Source organism: Myotis lucifugus, unplaced genomic scaffold, assembly GCF_000147115.1.
Source record: "Myotis lucifugus unplaced genomic scaffold, Myoluc2.0 scaffold_37, whole genome shotgun sequence".
Taxonomy (NCBI): Eukaryota; Metazoa; Chordata; class Mammalia; order Chiroptera; family Vespertilionidae; genus Myotis; species Myotis lucifugus.
Genome location: NW_005871085.1, coordinates 2,885,309 through 2,907,754, shown reverse-complemented (window position 1 = coordinate 2,907,754; position 22,446 = coordinate 2,885,309). Strand labels below are relative to the sequence as shown.

Here is a 22,446-nt window from a genome sequence, read left to right as displayed (position 1 = left end):
CCCAGATTCTCTGAACAGATAGATATAACCTTTCCCTTTCCTGGCTCCTTTTTACTATGTCTTGTCCTCTCTCTGATAGTATTTCCCACTGTCTGGTTTATTCTGGGGTCATTTGTGTACGTTTCTGTCTTCCCCATTGAATTGTGATTCTCAAAGAGCAGGGACTATATTTTATTCCTTGCTTTGTCCCTATTGTGAATCTAATATGCTGTCTGATACATAGTAGGTGCTCTGGAAATATGTGTGTGAATAGAAACCCTTCCACTGACCTCATCTCTAAAATGGGGAACAGGATGTCTTCTATGTGATCTAGTTGTTGAGAAACTGAGTCCTGAAATGGCCAGGAAAGCTAATGGTCTTCCTCGTCACCGCACTGGGGAGTCACCGTGTGCCTGTGTTGTCAGACCAAGGAAGCTGAGTAACAGAAGCTCTTCTTTCCATCTTAACTTGCAAAGGGTGACTCATCCTGTTATTTCTCTCATCCATTTCATCTCTAGATGTGTACAAGCTGACCTCTGAATTGCTTGGAGAGGGAGCCTATGCCAAAGTTCAAGGAGCTGTGAGCCTGCAGAATGGCCAAGAGTATGCTGTCAAAGTGAGTGTCTCATCTGGATATCTGGCTTTACTTTGTACATAGTCCTAAACCAAATAAATTTCATATTCCCTAATGTGGTGGCTCAGTAAGATTTGGGGCTCCAAAGCTATATTTGCTGAATTCAAATGTTGGTTTCTCTACTTGCTGTGTGGCATTAGGCAAGTTACTTAGCCTATCTGTCCTTCAGTTTCCTCATCTGTAAAATAGATGTAATAATAGAACCTATATATTATTTTTTGTGAAGATTAAAGAAGTTAATATGTGCAAAGGGCTTGAAACAATGCCTGGCTCATAGTATTAATGCTTCTTATTAATCTGACAAATGAAATTAGCTTCAGGGAGTAAACAAACAGATTTGGAATGAGACAACCCACCTGAATCTCTTTTGACAAACTACTACTATTTGACTTTGGTAAAGTCACTGAAAATCCTTGAACCTCAGTTCCCACATTCCAAAATGAAGATATTAATACTTTCTGGCTCATGGATTGGTTATGAAGATGTAAATAAAAATGAACTGGTATCAGTAGAAACATTTTACAAATGACAGAATGCTCTACAAGTGATGTAGAGTATCATGATCACGAGGACGAAGCACTGAGCTGTGGGACAGGAGAGGTGACTTCTAGCTGTGTGATCTTGGAATGGCTCACTTCACCCCTCTGTGCTTTCATGTGCTGACCTCGTATGGAAAAAGAGATGGATTGAGAGCAGTGGTTCTCAAAGACCCTGCATCAGGGTCTTTGTATTTTTACCAAGTTTCCAAGTGATTCTAATATCCACCAAAGTTGGAGATCACTGATCTAGAAACAGGTCTTATTGATTCTAAGGGGGCAATTCAGACTTATTTCAAATCATCCACCTGAGCCACCAGGTCTAAGCACTGCCTCATATGGGCAGACTCAGCCAAATTGACTCCTGGAAGAAGTGTGTTTTTTAACCAATCTGCTATAGTCCCAGCTGTGGATTTATTAAGGGGAAAACTTCTGCTAAGCCATGTTCCTTTTTGCTGGAGTATTGTTTCATATGGTAACAAAAGTACTGCCTCAATTCCTTTTTGGAAACTGATCAGTATAAATTACAAGTAATTTTTTTAAAAAATATGCCTTAAGTGTGGTAAAAACTGCAAATGTCAATTGATTTTCAAATGTCTGAATACATTTATGGATGACAGACCTATTCCTTCAAAGTTGGCTCACAAGAGGAAAACCAGGCCCTTCCTCCATGTCCCCTGGCATCTTTGGGCAAAGACGGACCTTGGCTTGGCAATTCTTGGATTTCAGCAGTTCTGCCCATGTCTCTCGTGTTCCTTGAAAACTCCCTAGAGATGGGCTGCTTCTCCCCACATGGCTGCACAATATTTGGTTTTATTAGGGCTTTCCCTATAAGCATCCAACTGATAAACACTAGAGTCTCAGGGTGGGAATGAAATTTCAAGATAATCTAGTCTGAATATCCTCTATAACTCCTCAGATAGTTGTACCATGTTCTGCTCCCCCATCTCTAGCATTAGGAGTGCATTACCTCCTCAGAAAAAATTATGCCATTGCTAGATAGCTTGCCTGCTCAAAAGTTCTTCCTGACTTTGATCTGAAATATTTGGTGAATGAACGAGCTGAGTAGCTTCTGTGCCCCAGCACTACGTACACCTCTCTGTGCAGAAAACGGACCCAGGGGTTTACTAACAGACATGGACTTATTTAGAAAATTGCATTGGTCATGGATGGTGTGCTACAACATATTGGAGAAGTTTGCAGTGTTCTACACAGCATCCTTGGAGTGAAGGAATAGGATGTCATCATCTGCTGCCTGCTCATCTGGGACTGTGAGGCAGAGCCAGCTCTGCAGAGCAGCAGTTTGGGACTCTGGGTGGGTCCGAAGACATGTTCAGAGTCAGCCACTCCCTGTGCAAACTACCTGCTCATCTGTTGGCTCACCCATTCCTTCAGTCAGTACTTGCCAAGCATCTCCAAACACAGGTGGGGAGGGGGAGCATCCCACAGTACCATAGAGATAAGGCCTCCGGGTTCTCTTGAGAGAAGATGTGTAGGATACAGGCCAGTATAGGATAACAAGGCTTCGGAGGCAGCTCTAGGCTTGAATTCCATCCCTGCCACCTATCAGAGTTGTTGGCAAAATGTTTTTACCTCTTTCTATCTTTTGGGATTTGTTGTAAGGGTTAAGAGATTATGTACCTAAATGACTTAATACAGTGCCTGCCAAAGGGTAAATTCTCGGATGAACTGCAGAGTGGCATTGACCTGGGCCCTTCATTGCCCCTTGCTCTTCCTCCGGCACTAGGAGATCCTTCATTAGAGCTTATAAATTCTTACCCGAAAGGCAAAAAGAGATATCCTTGGAATAAGAACTGGATAGAGATAGCTCTTTGTCTTGCTGGCTGCCTCAGTCTCCCCTGGGCAGCTGGGGACAGCCCTCAGGGGCTTCCGTGGAGTTGTGCTTGGCCAGAGTCACACAGCCCAGCCAGGCTGGAAAGCCCTTGGGCCCGTCTGCAGCTTTGCTGACAGAGCCACAGGGCCTATGTCACCAAGTCCTACTCCAGACTTGTGCTTGTAACTGACTTGGGCTAAATGTGGCCGTTCGTTCTGCCAGAGGGCTCCTGCTGAGGGGTGTTTTGAGTTTAGGTGGGAATATTTGACAGATGTTGTTCTTCCCATAGATCATTGAAAAACAAGCAGGGCACAGTCGGAGCAGGGTATTTCGAGAGGTGGAGACGCTATATCAGTGTCAAGGAAACAAGTGAGTATAGTGTTGGGCTAGTTGCTGCTTCTCTGGGGGGATGCGTGGCCGCAGAAAAAGGTTCTTTCTTACCATCTCCTGACCTGAGCTCTCACTCCTTCCCCCACAACTGCATATAACTCCTTGTCTTCCAATGTTTAGAAAAAAATAGAGAGGAGAAATAACAGCAGCAAAGAAGCTATCTCCTATTTAGGCTGAAATACTATAAATATCAGCAGTTCAGGCCCATTAGATGAGTGAGCAATCTGAATGAGTGCCTGGGACAAAAATCAGGTTTTATTTCTTTCAAGTGCCTGTGGAAACTAGGCTGCCTGAGTGTTGCCTAGTGGAAACTTTTAGGAACCTGCTATGATTAATGGATGAGGATGATGAGAACTATTAAGAGTATTTGCTGCTGTTTTCTGTTCCTATGATAGTTACATATGTGCAGCTACTACTGAGGGTCGTGAGACCTGGTCTAACCTCTGTGCTTGACAGCTGGGCCAAGGTGCTCTCCAGCCCTGTCTGAGCCTGCTCACCACCAGCTCCAAATGAGTGGCTCTCCCGCTGTGGCTTTAAATCAGGGTCACCTCTAAGACTTCGCTTTCCCCTTTCTTTCTCTCCGTGGTAGGGTCAGCAGGGAGCCAGTGGCCCGGTATTGATGGCTTTGTCATTAAGCTTGGAGGATGGGGGCTGCTGTTGATTTAACTCCAGGCACTGCCTCTACAATCTTCTTTCAAATTAGGCCATTTTGGCCATCTTATTTGGACGCCTTCGCACTAGTAAAAGCCTGGTGTCTCCCAAAGTGGTCAGCATTTTTTTATGAGGGACAGATTTTTATTTTCAGCCTGCAGCTTCTGAGTTCAGCATTAGAGACTCTACTTGGTTTATTTCATTCTTTAAAAGAAAAAAAGCCCCAACACCTTCGATATCCAGGCTGGTGGCTTCCCTACTGAGTTACAAGACGACCTTGTTGGCGGAGCATGGTAATGCTCAGGCAGACAGGAGTGCTCACCGGGGAAGGCCACAAGTGCTACGGTGGCCGGGAACACGGTGTTTCATTAAGCAGCGCTTAGCAGTTAGGGTCTAGCGGTGCCTACGTTAGGCCCCAAGTCTATTTGACAGATGTTTCCATTTTCTCCAGGCAATGTAAATACTGCCCCGTGATTTATGGGCAAGAGGGAGGGCAAGTAATTATTTGCTGCTTGCCTCCAGGACACACACCTACTATTCAGTGTTATTAGCCGCAATTGCTTCCAGTCGGCTGCAGATTTTATTCAGTTTAATGTGACCAGGACTTTTTTATAACTCTACCTAGTGGGTTTTAGGGTTGGGGTTTGACAGCACAGACTTGGGGAAAACACCAGAGACTAAACATTATGGAAAGATAAGGTGACCTGAGTCTTGCTAACACCATTGGCTGCTTCTCAAACATGGGTCTTTAATAAGCATTCTGATTTCAAGTTGATTTCTGTCCTGTTACAGGGCGTTGTATATTTTTTTTCATTGTATATTTGTAAAATGGGCTTTAATATATAATACCATTTTTCCTTTTTTCCCTTTCCTCCTATTTTTCCCTATTTAAGGAACATTTTGGAGCTGATTGAATTCTTTGAAGATGACACAAGGTTTTACTTGGTCTTTGAGAAATTGCAAGGAGGTACTTACTGTTGAGTATGTGTTTGGACTTCTGATTAAGACCCAGGGTGGTGATCATCCATCATGAATCCCAGAGACTTCTAAAACGAGTCAAGCTAATAAAAAGGATGAAGGACTTAAAACTGCCCTTGATTTGGGAGAAGGGAGGCCGGAGGGAAGGATGATAATTAGCATTTTGCAGAGCTTAGAATGTCACCTGTGTGGGCATTCTATAAATGCCTTCTCATTATAATGGGGCTCATAAATAGATACATGTAGTCATCAATTTATCAATCCATGTTTTGACACATTCACTATTTAACAATTAATTGTGGGCGGGAGCTCCTACATACATTGTGAAGTCCAGAAAGGCTCACCAGGGGAGAGGAGGGTCCCATTGTTTAGGATACAGACCCAGGATAGAGAAGAGGCCTGAGAACATGCCAACCTTCAGTTAGAATGATGCCATTCTTGACCATCACCACTACTGCCATCACCTACACACACAATCACCGGGATGCTTGCTGAAGTTGCTTTTCTGACAAAGAGAAGGAGATAGAGAAGCACTTGTCCTCCCCATCACTCACCCAACCCTAGAGCACATTTGCAAGGTGAAGGTTAGGGAGGATGTCTGAGTGGAGGACTATGATGGTTAAAAGACCATGCTTTAGAAACCAGCAAGGCTAAGTTTTAGTCTAGCTCCATCACTTACCTTGGGCAAGTCACTTAACCTTCCCAAACAGTATTCTTTCATCCATAAAATAGGGATAATGACAGCACCTACCTCCTTGGGATGCTGTGAAGATTAAATGAGATGATTCATGTGAAATGCTTAGCTCAGTGCCTGGTAGGCACTAAGGGTTTAATAATTATCAGCAGTTAATATTATTAAAACAATTGGCTACGATGGGGACTAGCTGAGAAGTGTGTTACACTCCACCTTCCTTTTTTAACAAGTTTGGAAACAAGAGACTCACTGCAGCAAGGCAAACCTGAGATCTAGCCAGGAGCTGGTTTTCTTGGAATGTTTCCTAACATGTTGAGATCCCTTGATTGTTTCATCTGGCAAGTGAAAGATCTTTAATCTCATGTCCGTGCCAAAGCCAGAATAAGTAAACATGTACCACTTTTAGGATGACACCTTCAATCCAGAAATACTGGCTTCCAGTAGCGAGCATAGACCACATTGGAGCCAAGCCATATATATGCTAGTGCCTGTGCCTGCCCTGCCCTGCCCAACAGCACCAGGACTTTGAATTACATGTTTTAATACTCGATGCCGCTGGGTCATCTGTACATATCACTCAGAGAGCAACTCTACTGAAGCCAGACCCAATGGGTAAAGAGTGTGATTGGCTCAGGGCAACTCATCTGCCCAGCGTTTGGGCCACAGGTCTTCCTGAGGGGAAGTCTGCACAGGTTCTGAGGCCCAACTTACTGGGCTTAAGTCCTGATGTCACCACTTACTGGTGTATGATCTTGAACAAATTGCTTAACCATTCTTGTCTTTGGGTTCCCTATCTATAAAATGGGGATAACTGTATTTTATACATTTTGTACAGTTGTGGTGAGGCTAAGATAATCTATTTAAAGAGCATTACACAGTGCTTGGCACATAGCAGCTACTCAATAAATGTTAGCCAACAAAATTTACTTGGTCTTTGAGAAATTGCAAGGAGGTACTTTACTGTTGAGTATATGTTTGGACTTCTAATTAAGGCCCGAGGTGATGATCATCCAACATGAAACTCAGAGACTTCTCAAACAAGTTGCCAACAAAATAATAATAATAATAATAATAATAATAATAATAATGAAAGTTCAGGGGATAGCAGTTTTTTCTCTTTTTAAAAAAATCTTTGTATATCTGGTGAGGGTGTGGCATTTCTGTTTGTAGGCTATGCTCTCATTTGGATCTAAAGTCAGAGGCAAAGGAGGAAAAATTCCTACAGAGAGGCCCCCTATCCCAGGTGGATTCACTTGTAGTTCTTTTTTATTCCAGAAGCCAAATGGCATTTACATATTTTGGTCATTTAAATAGTTGTTCTCACTCCCTTCTACTCATCATAGACAGTACAGAGGTTAGCAGTTCCATTCTATTCAGTACAGTTTGTGCTAGTACCTCCTCTGTGCCAGGAACCACACTTGGTGCTGGACATTCAGCAATGAATAAGCCTATGTCCCCCACCCAAACCCGTGGACACTTGGCCTCTTGGCCTCTGACAAGTTATACTCAGTAAAGCCTGAAAAGGCATTTCCCTATGTTCCTCTGCTTCCCAGGCTCCATCCTGGCCCACATCCAGAAGCGGAAGCACTTCAACGAGCGAGAGGCCAGCCGCGTGGTACAGGATGTGGCTGCTGCCCTTGACTTCCTGCACACCAAAGGTAAGCCGAGCCTTTGCCTTGGTGGTGGGTTGGGCTAGCCAGTCTCTGGGGACCAAGGGAGCAAGGCAGGCCAGGCAGAGGGGCTGGGCCAAGAGCTGGTGCAGCTGGCAGGCCTGCCCATGAGGGTGAGGGGGAAACCAGGGTGCCTCCAGACTTCTGATGTGGATGGTGGATAGATGAGGACCTGTTCGGAATGATAAGGATTATGGAAGAAAGAGCAGGGAAGAGAACAATAAAATCCATGTTGAATAGGTATATGTGGGTGTGTGGATGTGGATGATTGTCTTTCCCTTTTCTAATGAAGAAGGCAAACCATGCATCATACAACCTCTCTAGTATAAATATGTGGGTGTTATTCCTTTCAGCCTTTTAAAATACACCACCTGTATTGGCATGACAGTATATATGTAGTTTTATATCTTGTTCACAATAAATGGAAAGTGCGTTTTTCTATTAACATGGTAAGTTCAAGGTATCTGTCGAACCTCACAATGGTAAAAGGCAGAGTTGCTAGTGTTTGAATTATACTTTGGTTTACAATACTTATTTAGGACTGATTATTTAAGAATTTTTTTGTAAATTAAATGTTTTTGCAAATTGGGTGTTTTTGTCCATTTCCATAAATATGTTTAATTATAGCATACATTTTTTAATTTGCCAAACAGCAGTGCCATGGAAATAATGAATTCTGGCTTTACCTTTTTACCAGCTAGAATAATGCCTACCCCACAGAGTTATGGAGAGAATTGTATCACCAACAGTGGTTAACACTTAGATAGCACTTGTTATGTGCTGGGCACTGTTCTAATCCTTTCATCTGTACTTACATAATTGAGTGTGTCCTATGTGTGTGGACATATACAATATGGAGCATAGTACCTGGCACATAGTACATGGTTCTTCAATAATGTTATTTCCGCCATCCTTGTCCCCTACCTGGCATAAAGCATTTTTATTCCTAATATTCCCTTAAACCAGGGGTCCTCAAACTACGGCCCGCGGGCCACATGCGGCCCGCCGAAAACATTTATCTGGCCCGCTGGGTGTTTTTGCCGCTGCTGTGTGCATAGGAATTTGTTCATAGTGTTTTTTTAAACCATAGTCCGGCCCTCCAACGGTCTGAGGGACAGTGAACTGGCCTCCTGTTTAAAAAGTTTGAAGACCCCTGTCTTAAAGCATTCTACCTGATGGGAATAATGTGTGACTTCACTCTGCTCCCTTCACTTTTGTGGATGTGGGCCCCTTGGTTGTGAGTACACAGGACCACTGTAGGCATCCTGCTCACGCACAGTGCAGGCTGGTGTGGCCTGGTGGGGAGGTTCTGGTTCCTTGATTCTACCCCACTTCTTCCAGTGGCTGGAGAGAGATCTGCACCCAGGCCACACCATGTTGGGGGCCTGACTTGTACGTGGGATGAAATTTCCTAGAAGGGGGGGGGGGGGTCTGTGCTTTCCGCAGCATGATGGATGGCAGTGGTTCTGTTTCTGAAAGCTGGGATGCATGTAGGTAACACCTGCCTGACAAAGATTTACAACTGCTCCCCAAGCTGCCTCCATAGATTGCAAAACTGGGTCACGCTTTTTACAAGATCCATACCTTAGAGGGGAGTAAAGGGGGTTTTGTTTTTTATTTATTTATTTTTTTTCAAGAATGCACTAAAGGGAACAGAGGCTGGTGGTGTCTGAGGAGTTCTGAAATGCTTGTTAGCATCTAGCTGGGCAGCTGCCCATGTGCCTAGAAGTTGGAGGGGATGAAAAACGATTTCCAGCTGAACTTGGCTGTTTTCTAAATAACTTCACACCGGGAAGATGAATTGAGCAAGAATGGGTCAGCCCGGAAACAAGTTCCATACTCTTAAATACTGGACACACTGCAGCTTAACCTCTGGGAAATGAACCGGAGTAGCTGGATGGCTGGTACGCTCACAGAGGCAGGCCTATTATTACACAGGGCCCTCAGTTCTCAGGCTGGGGAACGCCTCGGCCATCAGCACCTATTTGGGGAGCAAGGCTCCATGTGTGGCTCATGATCCTTCTGTGGGAGCACTTGCTGTAATGGAAAATATCTTTCACTTTTAGTGCGGAGAGCTGCAGCCCGACTCAATTTGTGCAGCCTGGACTGAGTTGCTCTGGGTTCTCATTCAATTAGGTGACTGAAGTCATTGAGCCTGCTGGAGCTCAGGTTTTTCCTTTAGTGAAGAGCCTCCGGTGGGCTGGGCCTCTGTCACCTGCCAGGGAGTCGCAGGGCTGCCTGAGAGATGGATCACCCAGGGAGTTTAGCAAAGCCGGCTCTGCTTTTTCCTGTTACCCAAGAATCCTCTGCTGCTCTCCAGTCCTTCCAAGCAGTAGCTGTTTGGCATTTGCTCAGCCTTGCAGCCCTTCTGTCTCTGCCTCATACATTCTGCAGGAGGAAAGACGAAGGGAGGTTTCTGGGTCTACCACTAGAATTCCATAGCCCTGCGAGTGGTCTTTGTCCCTGTCTTTGGTTACAAGGTGGTTTTCCCCCAGGTGCCTTCATGGCCCAGTCAATAGGTTTTAACCCAGGAGTGGGCAAACTTTTTGACTCGAGGGCCACAATGGGTTCTTAAACTGGACCGGAGGGCCGGAACAAAAGCATGGATGGAGTGTTTGTGTGAACTAATATAAATTCAAAGTAAACATCATTACATAAAAGGGTACGGTCTTTTTTTTTTTTTTAGTTTTATTCATTTCAAACTGGCCGGATCCGGCCTGCGGGCCGTAGTTTGCCCACGGCTGTTTTAACCCCTCATGTGCTCAGCTACTATCTGCAGTCTCCTTCAGGAGGGCTGGCCAAAACGCAGGGGGAAGAGGGCTTATCTGAAGAACACCCAGGGGCCCAAGCAGTCTCTGCTGTGCTCTGGCAGGACTGTCTCGGATATGCGGAGCAGGAGAGAAGGGAATCGGGGAAGCTTTGGGAGATTGTTCACTAACACGCGATCCTCTGAACATGAAGGAAGTCCCACTGACAGGATCTTTTTTTTAATCGGCCACACAAGAAGAAATGAGGTAGAGCAGTCCCAGCCCCCTGAGATGCTCTTAAACAAGGCACTCATTATTTCAGCATAGCTGTTCCAAACATGGCTGTTTGCAGAGCTCTTTGCTCTGCTTCGTGTTAGGCTTCTTATTCTTGGTTGTCCCCACAGTGCTGAGAGGTAGGCTGGCTGGGGTTCATTTAGCCCTTCTCATCCTGCCAGACTCCTAAAGATTCTGCTTCAAACCGACTTGCAGATTCAACGGCGCTTTTGGTTTGTCTCTGGTTACTTCTGCCTCCTGCAGCTCGTTGACTTTTTAATGTACCATAATTGGGAATTAATCTGCGAACAACAGCATTTGGAAAAAATTAATTGTGTGTGTAACGTTTGATAATTATGTGCATATGTTAACTATTTCCTTGCTCTTTGTCATTTCAGGCATTGCTCACCGAGATCTGAAGCCAGAAAATATATTGTGTGAATCTGCAGAAAAGGTACTTAGGATGTTACAGTGTTTGCACTGATGCGGGGAAGCCACCTTGCTTTCAATATAGGTTGTTAGCAGTTTCCAGGGTTAATCCTTGTCCCTTCTTTGCTGTTTCAGCAGTGTGATTGGCTTAATCCTGAGAGTTTGTAAAATATAGGAGACCCACACAAAATGAATGTTTTCTAGTCCAGTGCACATACCTTTCGAGCAGTTGATGGGAGTCATAAACAACAACTTAATCTTACATGAAGCAAATCTCTGCCTATAAATGATGTTTCTATCATGGTATATATGTCACTAGAGGTGATAATTAGGAAGCAGGTTCTTGAAATGAGTTTCTGTTTCTTTTTTTGTTGCCCATTAGAAGGTAAACATTTATACTTGGTGTTGAACAAATGCCATCTATTTTAAACTTTCCCTCAACTCAATCTACAAGTGTTTGCATTTCCATCAGCACATATGAATGTGACAGATTCTGTGTTTGGTAGGAAGGGTTTAGGCCCTGGTGGTTTTGATGGCTCACATTCATAGTTCTGTGTGTGTATACATGTGTGTATGCATGAACACGTGTGTCTTGGTCTGAATTAAGGGATAGCTCATGCATGAGGAATGGCTGTGAGTGAATATGTGAGTCAACTTAGTACTTACAACTCTTGTGGGGAATAGTAATGTTTTAGCTCCAATATGATCTTGTGCCTTCCTGTCAATGACTCTGGCATTAAACTATATAATTTATCATTATTATCATTATGATTATTAAATAGAGGCCTGGTGCACAAAAATTTGTGCACTCGGGAGGGTCCCTCAGCCCGGCCTGTGCCCTCTCTCAGTCTAGGACCCCTTGGGGAATGACCACCTGCTGGCTTAGGCCCGCTCCCCAGGGGATTGGGCCTAACCTGGCAGTCAGACATCCCTCTGGCAGCCCGGGAGCCCTTGGGGGATATCCACTTGCCAGCGGGGAGCAGGCCTAAGCTGCAGTTGGACATCCTTAGCACTACTTTAGGATGTACTGGCAGCCATCAGCCTGGCTTGTGGCTAAGCAGAGCTCCCCCTGTGGGAGCACACTGACCACCAGGGGGCAGCTACTGCATTGAGCGTCTGCCCCCTGGTGGTCAGTGTGTGTCATAGTGACCAGTGATTCCCAGTCCCTCTGCTGTTAGGGTCAATTTGCATATTACCCTTTTATTATATAGGATAATTATTATAGTCAACATTTGTAGTGCTTACAGTATGCCAGCACTCTGTGGATGTACTAAAATTTTATAACTATTTAGTATTTATAAAATCTCATGAGATAGATACTATTATTATCTTCATTTTATGAATGAGGAAACTGAAACTTGCCCAAAGTCACTCAGCTGATGAGTAGTAGACTATAGATTAAAACTCAGGTAGCCTGACCCAGACTCCTTGAGTGCTCTGAACTACTCTGTTCATGCTCTTTGTTTCATTTGATCTTCATGGCATGGATTTGTTGCCCTTTTATTATGGTTGAAAAATTAAAATTAAGAGAGACATTATGAAGAAAATTTAAAAAGGGTAAAGGGGCCCTGCCTGGTGGCTAAGTGGTTAGAGCATTGGCCCACATATCAAAGAGTTGCAGTTTTGATTCCCAGTCAAGGGCACATAGTACCTGGGTTGCAGGTTTAATCCCTGGCCCCGTTGGGGCGCATGCAGGAGGTAACCAATGATATGTTTTTCTTTCCCTCTTTCTCCCCCTCCCTTCCACTCTCTCTAAAAATTAATGGAAAAATATTCTCGGGTGAGGATTAACCAAAAAAAAAAGGAAGGGATTAAAAGAAGACTTGACTTGATTAGTGAACACACAATACAACATACAGATGATATATAGAATTGTATACTTGAAACTTATATAGTTTTATTAACCAATGTTACCCCCATAAATTCAATAAAAATTTTAAAAAATAAAAATAAAAGGATAACCCACAGAATGAGAGAAAAAAATTGTAAGTCATATACCTGATAAGGGTTTAATATCCAAAATATATAAAGAATTTCTAGCCCTGACCAGTTTGGCTCAATGGACAGAGCCTGCGGACTCAAGGGTCCCAGGTTTGATTCAGGTCAAGGGCATGTACCTTGGTTGCAGGCACATTCCCAATGGAGGGTGTTCGAGAGGCAGCTGATCAATGTTTCTCTCTCATCAATGTTTCTAACTCTCTATCCCTCTCCCTTCCTCTCTGTAAAAAAACGGTGAAATATATTTTAAAAAAAAAAAGAATTTCTAACATCAAGAAGACAATCCAATTAAAAAATGGGCAAAAGACCTGAATAGACATTTTTCCAAAGAAGATATACAAATGGAAATAAGTACATGAAAAGATACTCAACATCCTAGTCATTAGGGAAATGCAATGAGATGCCACCTCACAACCTACCAGGATGGTTATAATTAAAAAAATGGAAAATAACAAGTGTTGATAAGGATGTGGAGAAATTGGAACCCTTGTATATTGCTGGTAGGAATGTAAAGTGGTGCAGCCACTGTGGAAAACAGTTTGGCAATTTCTTGAAAAGCTAAATATAGGATTACCATACCACTCAGCAATTTTACATCTATGTTTATACCCCAAAGAATTGAAAACATCCAGGCCAGCATGGGTCAGTGGTTGAGCATTGACCTATGAACCAGGAGGTCACAGTTCGATAGTTCGATTCCCAGTAAGGGCACATGCCCGGGTTGTAGGCTTGATCCCCAGTAGGGGGGTTGCAGGAGGCAGCCGATCAATGATCTCTCATCATTGATGTTTCTCTCTCTCTCTCTCTCTCTCTCTCTCTCTCTCTCTCTCTCTCTTCCTCTCTGAAATCAATAAAAATATATTTAAAAAAAAATTGAAAACAGAGAGTTGAACTTGAACACCAGTGTTTGTTGCAGCATTATTCACAGTAGCCAAAACGTGGAAACAACCCAAGTGTCCATCAACAAATGAATGGATTAACAAAATGTGGGTATATACATACTAGTACAATGGAATATTACTCAGCCATGAAACAGAATAAAGTTTTGATATATGCTACCATATGGGTAAACCTTTAAAACATTTATAAGCAAAATAAGCCAGATATAAAAGAACAAATGTTGGGTGATTCCATATATATGAAATATCTGGGATAGATAAATGCATAGGGATGGAAAGTAGATTAGATGTTACTGGGGCTGGGGAGAGGGGTGAATGGAGAGTTATGGCTTAATGGGCACAGAGTTTCTGTTTGGGATGATGGGAAAGTTTTGCAAACAGATACTGGTAATGGTTGCACAACAGTGTGAGTGTAATTAATGCCACTGAATTGCACATTTAAAATGATTTAAATGGCATATTTTATGTTATATATATTTCATCACAATAAAAAAGAGAGGCTAAATGAGGAGAAAAGAAAAGAAGAAAGAATGTAAGAGAAAGAAAAGGGAGGGAGGGGAAAATGAAGAGAGGGAGGAAAGAAGGAGAGGAGCAGTTGGGACTTGTCCAGGCTCCCCCAGGAGGTAAATGTCTGATCTGAGACTCACAGAACCAGCACATTTGACTCTGTGCTGCTTCCGCCAGAGAGACCATTCTCCTGCGTGCGCACAAACCACCCTTCTGCGTGGCTCCAGAGATGACTCATGCTTTGTGTGGTCTCAGGCCAGCCATCCCGGTTTGCTCTGGCCTGAAGGAGGACTTACAGTGCTTAAACCGACAATTGGCCACCTAAGCCACCTGAGATGGCCAAGGGTTATTTTTCTCATAACTCCATTGCCCTCCACCGAATGGTCTGCAAGGAGTGTGTCAGGAATATATACTAACTTCTCTAACTTTTGTTTATCATCAAGAGTTCCATAGGTTTGCTGCTTGTCATATACTCAGTTCATAGTAGCCTGACCATGTCGTGCAGGCATTTTCTCTTAGTCGGGAAATAGGCAAAGGCATGGGGAAGAGGACCCCGTAGGATGAATCCTCAGGTGATGCCTAATTAACCCGAGGAGAGCAAGCATGACTTGACAGGTAAAGCTGGGCTGCCATGTGGCAGCCACATAATGCACCCACATGGTCACCTTGGTCTCCTCATGGCTGTTGGTTTCTTGTATTTGTAACCTTCACGCTCTGCTTTCCTTTTTAGGTGTCTCCAGTGAAAATCTGTGACTTTGACTTGGGCAGTGGGGTGAAGTTGAATAACTCCTGCACCCCCATAACTACACCAGAGCTGACCACTCCGGTATGTATGACTGGGCACCCTGTGCCGCCTCCTTCTGAGCTTCTATACGTTTGGCGTGCCCCTGACCCGGAGCTCTGGAGTCCAGAACAGAGGGCTAAGGAAGGAGAGCGAGCATATCTGTACCTCTTCCTGCTGCCTGAGTTGTCACCTGGCTCACTGCTTGTCCTGATGCCGCCCTCCCTGCCCCAGTGCTTAGCTGCTGATGAAACTGACATTAGAGCTTTTAGCTTGGGGTGGGTCCTCTGCCAATGACGAGACAAATTACATCTATAAGAACAGGCTGAGCCCTGGATCCCAGCCCAGGTAAAGACAGACACCACTCCCAGGCCAGCCCTTTGGCACTCTCAGTGAAAGCTCTGAGAGTCCCATTCCCACTGCCGAAGTCGTGGCGCATCACCCAGGGATGGCGGATGGGGAGTGTGGCCTCCCTGTGGCAAGAACTGAGGTTCCAGGCTCTCGGCATGCAGGCTCACACGGCTAAGTTGTTCTGTTGCTTCTCTCACTTCACACTTCATGCCCAGATGGTGCTGCTGGGAGCTACTTCTTCCTAAGACATCTCTGTACATACACGATATTCTGTAATTGTGATCCTTTTTGAGATTTGCTTGCTTTGTAAGTGAATTTTCCTAATAACCTTTATTAAAGACATGCATTTGACTATGTCCATGTCTTATTCTGAGCAACATTATTAGAAATGTTTGTTTATTAGCTTTTATAACACTGAGCTACCTTGTTCTCTAACTCATTAACTCTAATTGCCAATAACAGAAAATGTCCTTTCTTCACTTACCATCTTTCCATCAAATTAGTGTGTGTGTTGGAGGTGGGGCGGGGGGTATCTCTTGGTGAACCTGAATGAAGAGGGGAACAAAAAGCATTATTTATTTTTATTAGCAGTTTCTATGCAGGGATGCGAGGAAGGAATCCTGGATCCGGGCTTTGCCACTGATGTGCTTAAACAAATCCCTGTCCCATTCTAGGGCTTGGTTTTTCCCATCTGTAAATGGGAGAAGCAGGGAGACTGGATTTGTTCTAAGAGTTCTCCTAGCTATGATGGTCTCCTAATTCTAAATCCTTATGCGTGCTTGCTCTAAGCTTGCAGGGAAGCTTGGCAGGACTTCACTTTAAGAAATCCTTGCTGTATGGAATCGATCTCCACGGGTCTCCCCCAGAGTCGTGCTTCTGATACATTGAAGTACCTGCGCATTAAGTGACTGGATAGAGAGCTGAGGCAGGGAGCCATTCCTGGAGCTTCTTGACCAAGGGTCTCTGCTTACTGGAGAAGGACCCGAAAAGAGAAGGTGACCTGGAGCTGGTCACATGGATCACGGGGATGATAGGACTCAGTTTCCCAATGCTCAGTTGGCCCAGCTTTTCTAAGTGCGTCGGTGGCATCAGGCGAGCTCTCTGGCTGGCTTTCCTCGCAGCTTCTTGCTCTGCAGCTCTATCCTTTTGCTCAAGTCCCATTACATTCTGCTCTTTGCCATCCCTCTCCCTGTGACTAAGTCTCTCTCTTCTCTGTCACTTCCCCCTCCCCAACCCGGCCCCCACAGTGTGGCTCTGCAGAGTACATGGCCCCGGAGGTGGTGGAGGTCTTCACGGACGAGGCCACGTTTTACGACAAGCGCTGTGACCTATGGAGCCTGGGCGTGGTCCTCTACATCATGCTGAGTGGCTACCCCCCCTTTGTAGGTCACTGTGGGGCCGACTGTGGCTGGGACCGGGGAGAGGTCTGCAGGGTGTGCCAGGTGAGCGCAGTCCCAGGACCCACTGCAGAGCGGGGCTGGGGGGCAGCAGGGTTGCGGAATGCCAAGCGGGACTGGGTTTGGGGATTGTGCCTGATCTGGAAAGGGGTACATAGTGCCTCTTCCCTCTTTTGTCCAAAGGCATCCAGCAGGTGAAATAGAGATAATTGGGCAGTTAGCCCAGCCAGTTAGAGAAGATCATACCTGAGCTGAGTCTGAAAGGATGAGTGTGGCCTCAGGGGGAAAAGGGCAAGAAATACAAGTAGAAGAACAGCACAAGCAAAGACACGGGGGTTTACAAGGACACAGGTTTGAGTGTGTAGAGGGAAGAAGGTAGCATGTAAGGCTGATTGTGGTGAGAGATGAGAACTTAGAGGTTGCCAGGAGCCCATTCCTGGAGGCCCTGTGTGAAGGGCCAGGGGATCCAGGCTTTGTTCTATGGTTGATATTTCCCACGCATCACCCACCAGCCTGCCAAGTAGCATAGCCATCTGCCTGCCAAGGGCATTCTGTGTCATTTGATGATTTAGGAGAAAGTATGGGGAGTCTGTGGCGTACCCCAGCCACGCGCTGAGCTTCAGTTGCAGTCAGTTGGGCACAGAGTGACCAGGCCTGGCCAGTGTCACCTCAAGAGGAATCTTCTTTGCCTAGAACAAGCTGTTTGAGAGCATCCAGGAAGGCAAGTATGAGTTTCCTGACAAGGACTGGGCGCACATCTCCAGTGACGCCAAAGACCTCATCTCCAAGCTCCTGGTTCGAGATGCAAAGCAGAGACTGAGCGCCGCCCAAGTTCTGCAGCACCCTTGGGTGCAGGGGGTGAGTGACCCAGGGAGGGGCGGCGTGCCACCTCCTCAGGCTGCAGTGTGGCCATGAGGAAGCTCTCAGACCTCAGCTGGAGGGAGATTGTACAGTACTTTCAATTCCTGTGCACACAGAGTGAGCTGACTCCTAACCCAGCCCCAGACTGAGTCCCACCCATACTGGTCGTACATTTGGCTCTAACCTTGGTCACAGACTAAGGCCTTTGCTGGCCCATGCTTCTCTGGAACAAACAGAGGCCTCTGGGGGATTCAGCAGAGGCATCCAGCCCAGGAAGCAGCCTGGTGTCATGGGACCTGCATTGCCATCCGCTTGTACGGAGACCATTAGCTGAGAGCACCCAGAAGCAAGGCCTTGCTGCCTGCTTGCTGTGTGGCTGCATGAGGGGCACATATGGTCTCCTTGAGGTCCTGGGTCTGGGTGCATCTTGTCCAAAGGCAAATGGTGGCGTTTTCACCAAACTACCTAAAGTCTTCACTAGAAATCGTTTTTAACCATCCTTCTTAGTTATTGATGGGACCTGACTTCTGTCCTCCAAGGGGTCTGCCGGACCTCCTGGGAGTCATTATATCTCAGCCTCAGTGGCCCCGACAGCCCCATGTTACAGGTGGGACCCAATCCAAGTGTCTCTCGGTGGCTAATTCCCAGCCACTCAGGAGTTGCTGTGTTTGAGTACTCACCATGTCAGACACTCGCAATAGTGGAATGAGTTAGACCCAGTCCCTGTCTTCATGTTCTCATGGGGAGAGGGAAACAAGGGAATAAGTGACAGGGTAGCGTGGCAGACGCTTGGGCACCGGTGGACAATGACCCACCTCTGCTTAGGACAGGCAGGGGTTGGGCGGTGGCAGGGGAGGGGGAATGTCTCACAGGGGAAGGGGCCCTAAAGCTGGGCCTTGGAAAATGGTTAGGACTTTGCCAGACAAAGGGCTCTCCATACAGAGGCAACTGAGCTGAGGGCTGTTCCCTGCTTGTTCTCTCCTTGGAAGATCCGACCCTGCAGGCAGGCCTGGCCAAGTCCCTGTGCTGGGCCAGAGCCTGTAGTAACCTACCCACTCTGCGCTGGCATGGGTGGGGGCAGCTCTTGAAGGAGGGAGCAGCACTTACCCACAATCTATGCTTCCCATTCTAGCAAGCTCCAGAAAGGGGACTCCCCACGCCGCAAGTCCTCCAGAGGTAAATGCTCCCACACACCCAACACCCTTCCTTCTTGGGCTTTGACTTTCTCAAGCTCTCAGCCACATGGGATGGAGGTGGGGGTGGGGAGCCCATTGCTAGGCTCAGGCATCTTCCTGAGTGGCTCCCTGGCCTGCCTTCTCCCTACTTCTCTTCCTCTCTTTACCCCCTGCAGTAAATGTCTCACCCTCTTCTCTTCCTCCACCTGGATGGCTTCCCCAGCCCTCCAGCACCTTCACGGCTCCTCCCTGTGCTGTGTGCAGGAGAAAACCCTGTTTTGCATAAACACTTGAAACCTAATGGAAATCACCATTTGCAGCCCCTAAAACAGATCTTATCTGTGGGTTATTACAAGGTTTCCTTCTGCCACACGTGGTTTGGTGAAAGTAGCAGGAATCGGGGGCGCTGTAAGGTAGTAGCATCAATTGTGATATAAATACTACTAGACAAACAATAATAATGGCCACTGTATAGTAAATACCACATGCCGATATGGTACGAAGGGCTGTACACAGATTATATCCATAAGCTGCATGATAAATTTCAGAGAGGTATTCTTATTACCCCATTTTATAGTTTAGAAAACTAAGGCATAGAAAGATGAAGTTAACTTATTCAAGGCCTTGGGAGTTCTACTTTGAACCCAGATCTGTTTGACGTTAGTGCCTTTTAACACTTAATCACATTCTTCGTGAGCACTGCCCTGTTCCCAAAGGGCCAGGGATAAAGCATTGTGGGAACCCCTCCAGGAACCAACCTTATGGCCAGTTTCTGGGAGTTCCACGGGGAAGTCTTACACCTTTACGTTCTCAGTTCCCTTGAACTAGAATGTACTGCCCGGCTCGTCCTACCTGACTCTCTAGAGCTGCATCCAGATGCTTTGAGGCTCCAAACCTCAGATCCACTTCAGCAGATTCATTCAGCACCCGAAGTGCCTGTGTGTGCCCGCCCTGAGCTGGCTGCTGGGGACGGACACAGAGGCCCAGCCCCTGCTCTTGGAGCTCCCTGCCCTGACGGGGGAGAAGAATACACACGGGTGGGTTCCATGTGCCCAACCCTCCCTCTGAGAGAGCTCTGTGCACAGCCGTGGAGGAGGGTGCGCTGAATGAATGGGGCATTTGTCCCTCAAGTCCAAGGACTGTAATTGAGGCTTAAAGCCATTCTGGCCTCAGTGAAGTCAGATTCCAGACCCATGCAAGAACGATTTTGCAGAAAGCAGTCCTATGCCGGCTCAGGAAAAACCGGTGGAAGTATGGACTGCAGCCGTCGGTGGAGGTGTGAGGGAGCTGGCCTGGCTGAGGCCGTTGAGTCCTGCCTCCCTTGTTTCTCTGCTTTTCCTTCTGTCCCTGCAGAAATAGCAGCACAATGGACCTGACGCTCTTCGCGGCCGAGGCCATCGCCCTTAACCGCCAGCTGTCTCAGCACGAGGAGAATGAACTGGCAGAGGAGTCCAAGGCACTGGCCCAGGGCTTCTGCTCTGTGAGGCTTTCTCCACCCTCCAAGTCACGGCTGGCCCGGCGGAGGGCCCTGACCCAGGCAGGCCGCAGTACGGACGAGGGGCCATGCCCCACACCCACAGCTCTCTGACCGACTCCAGTCACACCTTTCAGGCCCTAGGCCTCTCCAGGCATTGCCCCCTGGAAACCTGTGAGGCCAAAGTCTACAGAGCCCACAGAGGGACCTGCTGTGGGGCTGGAGCCGCTTTCTCACCCACCGAGGCCCTGAGGTTCCCACCCAGCCCCCCATTTCCCCAGGGACCTCAAGGAAGAAAGCTTTCTCCAAAGGGGTTGTCTTTGAAAAGGAAAGCAATCACTTGTCACTTTGCATAATCGCCTGAGGCAGGGACGTCTCTGCCGGGCTCCAGCCCACCTGCTCACCCGCCTGCAGATCCTGGATCAGCCTGCCAGCCTGCTCTCCTGAATGGGCGGCGGTGGCGGCTGGGGCTGCAGCCTTCAGGGAGCCAGCCTCAAGAAGCGTCAGCTGACAGAGGCCCTTTCCTCCCTGCACGGTCACCCCCCCACTCTGTCTGTCCTTCCACCTTCCTCTGTCCTCCGGATGTCCTCCCCCTGGGCTGAGCAAAGCCGTCCCCTCAATTCAGGGAAGGGCAGAGAGGCTTTGCATGCCGGAGCCAGATCAGTCTTCCAGTCCGTAGCACAGAGAAGCACATAATCTTTCTCTGCCGTGACCGAAATGTGTCCCTCATTTATCATTCTCTTCCTTGTTTGGGATTGCTGCTAAAGTCAGTATTATTTCGTTTTTAAAAGTTTTTTTTTTTAACCATGCTCCTCCAGCAAAGATGGGAGTTAAAACTCCCCGTTGCAAGCCCATGGACTAACTAGAGCACGCAGAGGCTCGCTCTTCTTTTCCTGAATGCCCATGCGTGTGAAAGGTTTTAATCAGCTGTTTCCTATTATTCTAATTGGTTTTAAGTGACTTAGAGACCGAGTCTGCTGCTGCCTCTCAGGCCTGTTGTGGAAGGCAGCACAGGTCGGGCCGAGGCAGCCCAGCTGCGCAGTCTGAGGATGTGGTGCCGCTGCCTGCCCGGGAGCATGAAGGCGGACCTGGCATCAGATAAGCCGAGCTGCTGAGTTACCTAAAGAAAATGGATATGCATATCTCAGGCAGACATTTACACAGCACCACGCTGCTGTTATACATTGTGCTTGTTTGAATAAAGCTTTTAAATTGTAGCTGTGGCCTTCCTGGTAGTCGTTTCTTCACCTGAAAACCTGAGGAGGAGACCGGACCTCTAACTATAGCACCTCATCGGGTTCACAAAACAAGGTGAAGGAGACATGATTGCTTTTCTTTTTCGGGTGAGGAAATGAGGGTCATCAAACATTGTCCATCTCCTAGTCCAGCGATGGCGAACCTTTTGAGCTCGGCGTGTCAGCATTTTGAAAAACCCTAACTTAACTCTGGTGCCGTGTCACATATAGAAATTTTTTGATATTTGCAACCATAGTAAATCAAAGATTTATATTTTTGATATTTATTTTATATATTGAAATTCCATTTAACAAAGAAAAATCAACCAAAAAAAAATGAGTTCACGTGTCAGAGGTTCGCCGTCACTGTCCTAGTCTGTGCCAAGACCCAGAGATGAGTAAGAAACAGCCTGTGCCTTTCAGGGTCTCCCCATCAGGTAAAAGGTGCTGTCAGCAGGCTGGCTTCAAAGCAGGCTTTAACCGATGCACCCTCCACACAGCTCGGCCCACCACCCAAGTGGGAACAAAGTTCCCCTCTGTCTAAAGCAGCCCTTCTTGAGGATCCATTGTGTGCCGAGTTGGCAGCAAAGCAAAATGGCACCTCACATCCACAGCCTGCGTGTTCACCACGCAGGGGGCTCTTGTGTGCGTGTCCCCTGTAATCTCAGAGCCAGGCTGGAAAGGACGAAGGCAGGGCCTTTATAAGTTCCCAGGGAGGTGGCAGGAGGGGGGTCTGAGTGTCAGGGCAGTGGACGGGCAGAGCAGAGCTGGGAGTGGGGACTAGGGGCTCTTCACTCTGGGGGCGGCGATGGGCCCAGCCACAGGCCCTGTCCTGTGAGTGCCTCCGTGTGATGATGACACACTTTCTGCTGGTAGTCTTCCCTCTGCAGGACCTTCACCAACCTCACATCCCGTCTCCATCTGCCCGGAGTGGGTTGGGCCAGGAAATCAGG

General features: G+C 46.8%; 1 protein-coding gene across 8 annotated transcripts in view; it reads left to right on the top strand.

Moving 5' to 3' along the window:
• The window catches only part of MKNK1 (MAP kinase interacting serine/threonine kinase 1), a 45,093-nt gene extending 23,618 nt beyond the window's left edge, over window positions 1-21,475 (top strand). For 7 of the 8 annotated variants that reach the window (XM_014454536.2, XM_023752740.1, XM_023752741.1 and 4 more), the window contains exons 3-12: window positions 498-595; window positions 3,273-3,352; window positions 4,918-4,991; window positions 7,250-7,354; window positions 10,785-10,840; window positions 14,950-15,045; window positions 16,599-16,793; window positions 17,442-17,606; window positions 18,742-18,785; window positions 20,138-21,475. In XM_014454536.2, coding sequence (XP_014310022.1) covers window positions 498-595; window positions 3,273-3,352; window positions 4,918-4,991; window positions 7,250-7,354; window positions 10,785-10,840; window positions 14,950-15,045; window positions 16,599-16,793; window positions 17,442-17,606; window positions 18,742-18,785; window positions 20,138-20,372 — 1,148 coding nt within the window. In that variant the 3' untranslated portion in view covers window positions 20,373-21,475. The remainder of the gene's footprint in view (window positions 1-497; window positions 596-3,272; window positions 3,353-4,917; window positions 4,992-7,249; window positions 7,355-10,784; window positions 10,841-14,949; window positions 15,046-16,598; window positions 16,794-17,441; window positions 17,607-18,741; window positions 18,786-20,137) is intronic. The other variant, XM_023752743.1, reaches the window with a different exon arrangement.
• The last annotated feature ends 971 nt before the right edge of the window (window positions 21,476-22,446 follow it).